Genomic DNA, 8,366 nt, shown 5'->3' on the forward strand with positions numbered 1-8,366 from the left:
TTATTTTATATGATGCAATGTATTTCTTTTAATAAATATGATATTTAAATAATATTTATGAATATTAAAAATTTAAATAATATCATAATTTTATGAAAGTTTCATAAAATAAATGGGTTAGTTTGCAAATTTTATAAGTAAAAGGTATTAATAGTAAAATAAAAAAAGAATCTCTATGGAATATTCTTTTTTAGAGAAAAAAATAGAGGTATTCATTGGAGCAAAATTCACCTCTATTATAGAGTTTCTCTATTTTATAGGTAAAAATAGGGAAAATCATTGGATATGGTCTTAGAAGGAAAAAAACAATAAACAGTAGTTATTCAAATTTTGGTGGTAAGTAAAAAACAATCCGCTAGAATAGGAAACGAAACAAGTAATAAATTCCTAAATACCAAAAATTGTGGAGCAAATAACTTCAAATTTAGAAAATAAGCCCGAAATTAGGTAGGTAAAATATGTCAAAATTCAAATTCGGATCTTTAAATTTTCTTTTTATTAATTTAATTAGCATTTACAATTTAAAAAAAGGTTTCCAAAAACTGTTAGTCTAAAATTCTATATTTTTGGAAACAATAATTACGAAATTAATTATAAGAATAACAATTACTCAATATTTATGAAAATCGATTGTAATTGTTACCATAAAAACAAAATTATTAAATTTGAGATAGTATTTATGATGTAAACATATTTGGTATATATTTTGAGATATTTATGGAAATCTAATTTAATAGTATTATTGAATATCAACATATCATCATTTACTTTAGAGTTACAAAAGTATGCTAATTGAAAAATCATAGTATATACATACTATATATTATATAAACTATTTATTTTTTCTTTAAAATTTAGCATATTCCAGTCCACTAAAATGAGATTTTTAATTAAGTTTAATTTAAATTATTCTTTAATTAATGTATGGTATTAAATTGATTGAAAATATATCATTGATGCGAAAATCGTATGCTAAATTTAAAATTAAATAGCTAACCTACATTTTAGGGAATACTTTCAATTTGTTACCTTAAAATCATACATTTAAATTTTAAATTTTACATATATAAACATATTTAATTTGGTAAGATATTGTGCATCTCACCAATACAATCTAAACACTTAAGACACATATATTCTCATTGCCTTAATTTCAATTTTCAAAAAGATCTTTAAAAAAAATCTGATCTTATTAAACCTAACTTGTGATAAAATTTAGCCGACCCTTCCTACTTCCTAGCCTATAAATAGGTAATAGATAATCTAATTAAATCATTCACATACCCACATAAACTCTAGCACTCATTTTTCAAAGCTTTTATGATTTGTTTTTCATGTTGTTTAACTTTATGATTTGTTTTCTTTAAATCTTTGAGTTTATTTTGTTTGGAATAGAACTTGACTAGAGAACACATCGGTATCGAAGCCATACATTGAGATATGTGTGGTATATCTCTTTATTTTTCTAATTAAAGAGATTTAAGATTGTATCTCTTTGATTTTTTCATCTCAATTGTGGTAACTGGAATGTCTACAAAAGTTATTAAATGGTTGATACATTTTCGTTTTTACGTAATTAAGATTGCCTTTGATGTTTTGTTTCTTATATTAGTTTTTTGGTTCACAGGTGTCAAATAGAACTAACGACTGCAAGTTATAAAGTATCCCAAGTGTTTAGAGTAAAGGACTCAAAATGAGATTGCCAAGATACTAACAGTGAGTTTGATGCATAAGCTGTTAGTTCAGTGTTTAAGTATGTTCTCAAGAATGTTCAACATGTATGTTTCTAATTCGGGTTTGGTGGGTAATGGGTATCTTCCACAAAGATGCATCATCTACTGAACTGCCACATATGGATAAATAAATAAACATGGAGAAGAGTCGAGACATATTTAATAGAACACTATAGTAGATCATGCATTTAGTTAAATTTCTCATGATATATGCAAATATATTAGCTGCATTTAGATTAATTTTGTAATACAAAACCCACATAGTTTACTTACATTTAATATATACCTTAATTCTTAAATCCATTTAGTATAAATGTACTTATATTATCAAAAATATAATATGTACTATTATAATAATTTAGACTTAGTAACTAATATACTTAATCAAATATTTTCAATATTCGATTATTTACTTTTAAATTTTATATTACAAATTTAAATATTATTCTAAAATTGCTTTCATATTAAACGAATATATAATGTTACACATAAAATTACACATTTTTAACTTAAATCATTTTATTCTTTTCAGAATATGTGTTTCCTTCCTTCAAATACAAATTATTACCAAATATAATATATATGTGATCTAACACAAATAAGATTTATCGTTGCACTGTAGTTAATAAAAATTAACATATTCGCGTTCAGAATTGTCATTATTTGTAAGCGCGGATCCAGTCCTATTCTAGTTAGTAAATAAAAGTGCTATTGGTGCAGGAAAAAACAAAAAAAAAAGTAAGATAAAATGTTGACGATAGAAAATAAACCCAATGGGTAGTATACGTCGTTTTCTGCGCCATGTTTCATTTTTTCTTTTTAATAATTTGTTTTTTTCCTACCCGGACATGGTCTAAAAGTGCTATTGGTGCAGGAAAAAAAAACAAAAAAAGGCCCAATGGGTAAAGTATTCGACGGAGAAAAATATCAATTTGTAAACCCATTATGCCATATTACTACCTATTGGGCCTTTATATACTAACGAGAACAAATTGGCCGACGACGTGTTATGTCGTGTTTATTTTAGAGACTACCACCAAGTCAACCACCAACCATGTATCATGGATTGTATAAATTGAGATTATATATCGTGTGCAAACAACTAATCTTTCATTAAGAAGAAAAAAAGAAGACAGAATCTACAAAATCTGAAGATATATATATGATCAGTTGCATTCTCCTCTGTTGCTGCTGCTGCATCCTTGTTGTTTAAATCTTGTATATATTCATTCAGGGTCCATAGTCACCATCTCCGATCAAATTGCAGATATCCGAACATTCCACTAGGCTACAAACAAGAATCAGCTCCTCTTGTGTTAAGATCCATGCTTGCTAATTAAAGCAGCACAACTATATTCTATATATATATATATATATATATAAGAAGAAAGTATTATATGTACCAGTAATTACGGCTACGAAACCCTTGCTTGAATACCACTAATGGCCTTTTCAATTACAAGACAGAAAAAAACAATATCAGTGATGAAAGAATATGACGAGAGAGAGAGATATAGAGAGAGACTAGAGACCTTCTGATGTTGATCGGTCCTTCTCCATCTCCACTGCGAATACAAGTGTTGACGCATTTAACGGTACACTTCTCTGCGTTCTTGGATTTGGGTCGTTGAATCCTCTGTTTCTTGCAGTCTTCACCTGATAGCGTCTGCGGTACGTTAGATAGCGTTTCTCCGTCTTGAGGCGGCGGAGGAAGCTCTGCTGAAGCTACAGACACCGAAGCTATCACAACCGCCGCAGCTATGGCCCCGATCGCCGCCGCCTTTGATATACGAAGAACCGCCGCTGATCTGGTTACGGGGCGGCTCTGACACTGAGTTCTTCTTCTACTTTTACTACTTGTCAAGCAATTCGTGCGACAGAGAGAAGGAGACGGACAATTTATTATCATTACTCTTTATCGATTCTCTGTTTCTTGCAGTTTTCTCATCATCAGATTAGATTCTCTCTCTTGTGTCAAGTGAGAAACCATTACAAAGCTAGTGAGTGGTTCTTGTTCGAGACTCTATCTTGTTTACCCACGTGTCAGTATCTGGTGGCTTGGAATTTTACATTCTTCTCCAACTCCACGTAAGCCAGAATCTCCTCGCTTTGAGATTCGTCTCTCAAATACACAACCTTCTCTTTTTTTTTTTTTTCTCAATACAGTACAGTCACAAAAACTAACTCCAAATTTAACAAACATGCAAGTATTAAGTATTAACATCAAAATCTAATGAAAGAACTAAATTATTATATGATCAAATAGTGTGAATACAACAGTTTCATCATCATCAATACAAATAACTAAAAAAACAAGGGAGTGGAAGATATAATCTAAGGACAAGACTCTCTATCTTATCTTTACTTTGCTTACAAAAAATAAACACGTTAACGTACTGTATATGCTACACTCTTGCCATTCCCAAATCAGAAATGGCAATTTTACAAAAACACAATAAATTACCAAAACAAACAAAAAAAAAGTGAGCAAGTGTGTGTGCGTGTGTATGTATAGAATCAGAAGATCATCCAACCAAGCCACCTCATACCTTATACTCAACACTCTTATGAAGAAGACTGGCTTTCCTCTTCTTCTTCTTCTCTCCTTCTGCCTCTTTGACACCCAAACTAACTGATAAATCTTCTGAAAGACGCGTTCTTGGTTTTACGCTCCCATGTTAATCCCTGCTGACAGTTGACTGTTAAATACCAAAATCTAAGCTAATTTCACAATCAAGTCTCTCTCTAAGTGACTCTTCTTCTTTTTCTTCTTCCACGAGGCGTATGAAGATTTTCGGCTCTATATCTTTCTTGTTGTTACCTTTGGGAAAAGGGTGAAGGTTTCTGCAACGTTGATTATGATCTTTCTACATGTACAAGTTTTGATTAACCTGATCCCCCAGCGACTTCTGCAGCTCTTTGTCTCATCATTTCCATTACAGCTGCTCTACGCCGTGAATCTGATTGCTGCTGTAATCTTCTCAGATGCTCCTTCAGGTCCCTGAGCAGAGAAAGACAGAAAGATATATATATATATATTAACAATGATCATTAACACAAAATCATATGGACCAAAAATGTTTCAAGTCTAAAATGAAAGGTTGACGTAATTTCATGAACCATCATAACGTGTGTTTACCTGCAACGAGGTACATGGCACTCTGATTCCTTGCAGGCCCGAGCGTGGAGTTGAAGGAGATACCACATTTTCTTGCATAGAACACAACCTCCCGAAGCACGTACTTTGCACTGTATACCATGTCGGAATAGCCCCTTCACTTTCCGGCAATTAGGATATTGACACTGTGGCGAACGACATTGTGATGCATGTACAAGAAGATCAAGCATTTTCCTAAGCTGCAAATCCGAAAAGAAAAAAGAGCATGTTACCTTTTTTACTTTGAAACTTCAGGACCAAGTTAGAAGCACCACAAGCTTTAGAAAGTAACGGAAGAATAATATACCTGCAAGACTCGCAATTGCCTCGCTTCTTTGTTTTGAGCATTTTGATCAGCTAAAGATGGATGATTAGTCAACTTGTGAGGATGATTAACTCCACCATCTCTACTGTAACAAGAATTGCACACATCGTAGTCTGGACATACTTCACAGCGCCAGCCTTGACCAGTTTCAATGTCAAGATGACAAGCATTGCAGGTCGTGACAAACGCAGGAGCGGTTGGGTTATGTAGATGGTAAAGAACCATCATCGACGAATGTTTTGCCCGCCTTAATGTATCATACTGGTAATGGTTACCTTGACAAAGACTCAGAAATGCTTGCCTAGTGTCGAAAAACTCGCTTTCGAGTATCTCATCTTTGTCCCGCGTATCTGAAGGGATATCTGTAATTTCGACCTGCAAAATCAATACCACAAACATTCATACAACTGATTACAGACAAAGCTAAAGGAAAATATCCCCAACAAGCAAATGCAACTCACAGGATACAACGCATGCTTATCCTTAAAATTAACAGGATGCCTTTCCCTGTCTTCACGTCTCTGCTCAGCCTCATAACACCTGAAAAACGGAATAGCATTTTAGATTGCAGAGAATTTAATCAGTAATAAGGGCAAATAACCCATCCACAAAAAGTATCGGTTGGGATCTCTACATAGTCTTATTTGCAGTACAACAAAGAAAGGATTATAAGAATAGAAGGGACGAATTATTACTTATCACAAATCTGGAAGTGTTTGCACTGGCTGCAGACCCAACGATTTCCTGATACCATCAGCATACAGCAATGAGTGCAAGAAGGCTGCAAGTGGACCATGATAAAGTCTTCCTTCATTGGGTGAATGGTCTCACCGAGCTGGAAAAACAGGTAAATATAATTAACAAGAAAACAAATGAAAAAAAAGAATACAAGGTCGCATATGCAAAGAAAATATTACTTTATGCATTAGCAGCAGATCCTTGGACGCATTCCCAGAAAGATCAGTCTGCCCAGAAGCTTTTAGCGCCCTTTTGGTAATGGTTTTCTTGAGCATCCCTTTCTTATTTCCCTTTCTGCCATCTTCTTCTTGACTCATTTGGTATATAAGATCCTCTGCTGCACCTGGCCAGTAGTCACCATCGAAATACGGGAGTCTGGCTGCTGTAACCTTAGCTTTACATTCACCAGTTTGCATAAAAAAATGGTCATAGAGATTTATAGTCTCTGCAACAATCCCTTCCTTTGAAGCTTTTCTCAACATTGCTAGGTACCTGCGAAGAACAAGATGAGAAGTTGGATGATGTAAATATCATATGAAAACTAGCGAAGTTCATCCCAAAAAGGTAACTGAACTGACCACTCTCGTAGTTTATCAGATTTTGGCGTCTTCTGAATTTCTGGATGACAATACAAGATATAGTCTTCGCCCTTCAGCGGCGGACAAGCCCATATGTAGCAGCTCGTGAAACCACGCAACTTGCAGTATTCTAGGTACCCGATCTTAAAACAGGATCAAACTATACTCTGTTAGATCTTCCATATAGTTTTGGAAATATAACACATATACTGGTCAATAACCAAGGTTTGAGAAGACTAGGACTTACCAGAATTTCGTGGTAAACAAAAGTACGCAGAGCCTCTCCATTATAAGATCTGACCTCCGGTCTGAAGTACTTGACAGAATCCAAATACGAGAGATAAACTCGGCGTTGATTAGGAAAAGCGCATTCAGAACCAAATTCTTGGACGTACATCCCAAATAAGCATACTTCCACACCTTCAATCTTTTGGAACAACAGAACTACCTGGAAAAATAAAATGGCGTCGAGAGTGAAAAGGATATTCTTAAGAGACGAACTCAAAAAACATAACGCATATATGCAGAAAAGACAGCTACAATGCGCCTTGATCATCCTTACCTTGGACTTGTACGCAAATTCTGTTGGGTAATTATCCTCCCGAAAAATTTCAAGAAATCGAGGTTTGACTTCCAGCTTCTTGTCAACAGATGAAACAACTCGAATCACAAGGGACTCGGCAGTAGGAATCTGTCAGCATCAAGTCAAAGAAAAAACAATGCAGCTTCAATCTACTGTTTCTAACAAAATAATCAGTACAGGCTGTACAGCAAACAAATAGAAAAATAAAAAATAAAAAAGACATATATGAAATACATGAAAGACATAAAAACGTAAACAAACCACACCCCATGTATACCTCATCAAAACTTTTTCCTTGAGCCCTGGCTCTATCTGTTCTTTCCTGCTTCAGCCTCTTAAACAACCGCTGCTCTATATGGTCACTGAGAATTGTTCGCGGTAGGTCTTTAGCTCCAAGAACAGCACTCTGAGGTAAAGGCTTCCTCTTACTTTGCTCCACTTCTGCTATAAAGCAATATGGACAGGTATACTCAGCCTGCCCTCCGTCATTCCTTCTCCCATTAAATAAAGCACATATCTGATGTTGCCAGGCCTCACATTTATCACATTGGACCCACTGCAAAAATCAAAGATAGAAACAGAATACAGCATGAACTTAAATCCATACCAAAACGGGAGACAAACACAAAACAAGCCTACAGAGTGGATAGTTTTGTACCCATTCTTCAGTCTCTTCATCATTTTTCTTTTTCTCGAGTCTTGCCTTAGGTATAGGCGTCCCTTCAGCAAGTATAGTATCCCCACGGGATTCATTATAACATGGAATACAAAAGTAATGACGAGTGTCACCAGCTCCTACAGTGTAATACATAGCATTTCTCTTGATGCGGGCACCACAAGGGGTACAATAGATAGGTGGTGGCTCAAAGGTAAGCTTCTCCACTGCACATAGTTGGCAGGAATTCTCACTCATTGAATGCTCCATTGCCTGATTTTTTTCTGCTTTGGCTTTACTCTGCAAGCACATGATAGACAACAGCCATTAATAATCAAAATTCAGATAAATATGGACAAGTGTTTAACATAATAGCTCAATCAAGCCTCAAACTACAGATGAATCATCTAGTACCTATAAGAAGGGTAAACTAAACACAGAAGCCGCAAATTAAGAGATTACTACCAGGTACTCATGTTATTGTGTATTATGTAAACATCATAAGTTGAGAAAATCACAAACCTGGCCAACCCACTGACGGAGACCACGAATATGTTCTCTGACTTGTTCAGGAGTGAACAATTCAGTTAACGAAAC

At 34.6% G+C, this 8,366-nt stretch overlaps 2 protein-coding genes across 2 annotated transcripts in view; both read right to left on the minus strand.

The window, feature by feature from the left end:
• On the minus strand, positions 2,775-3,782 carry LOC104703242. The gene is made up of 3 exons (XM_010419215.2): positions 3,266-3,782; positions 3,137-3,181; positions 2,775-3,021 (listed from the first exon to the last, which is right to left on the minus strand). Exons 1-3 carry the CDS (start codon positions 3,640-3,642, stop codon positions 2,964-2,966), a joined length of 480 nt encoding a protein of 159 aa, XP_010417517.1. The 5' UTR covers positions 3,643-3,782; the 3' UTR covers positions 2,775-2,963.
• Positions 3,965-8,366, minus strand: part of LOC104705071 (histone acetyltransferase HAC1-like) — a 10,519-nt gene continuing 6,117 nt past the window's right edge. The window contains exons 12-21 of the mRNA XM_010421063.2: positions 7,392-7,670; positions 7,094-7,222; positions 6,779-6,979; positions 6,532-6,674; positions 6,133-6,445; positions 5,911-6,050; positions 5,677-5,755; positions 5,198-5,590; positions 4,873-5,090; positions 3,965-4,734 (exon numbers count right to left, since the gene is read on the minus strand). Coding sequence (XP_010419365.1) covers positions 4,620-4,734; positions 4,873-5,090; positions 5,198-5,590; positions 5,677-5,755; positions 5,911-6,050; positions 6,133-6,445; positions 6,532-6,674; positions 6,779-6,979; positions 7,094-7,222; positions 7,392-7,670 — 2,010 coding nt within the window. The 3' untranslated portion in view covers positions 3,965-4,619. The remainder of the gene's footprint in view (positions 4,735-4,872; positions 5,091-5,197; positions 5,591-5,676; positions 5,756-5,910; positions 6,051-6,132; positions 6,446-6,531; positions 6,675-6,778; positions 6,980-7,093; positions 7,223-7,391; positions 7,671-8,366) is intronic.

Source organism: Camelina sativa, chromosome 7, assembly GCF_000633955.1.
Source record: "Camelina sativa cultivar DH55 chromosome 7, Cs, whole genome shotgun sequence".
NCBI lineage: Eukaryota > Viridiplantae > Streptophyta > Magnoliopsida > Brassicales > Brassicaceae > Camelina > Camelina sativa.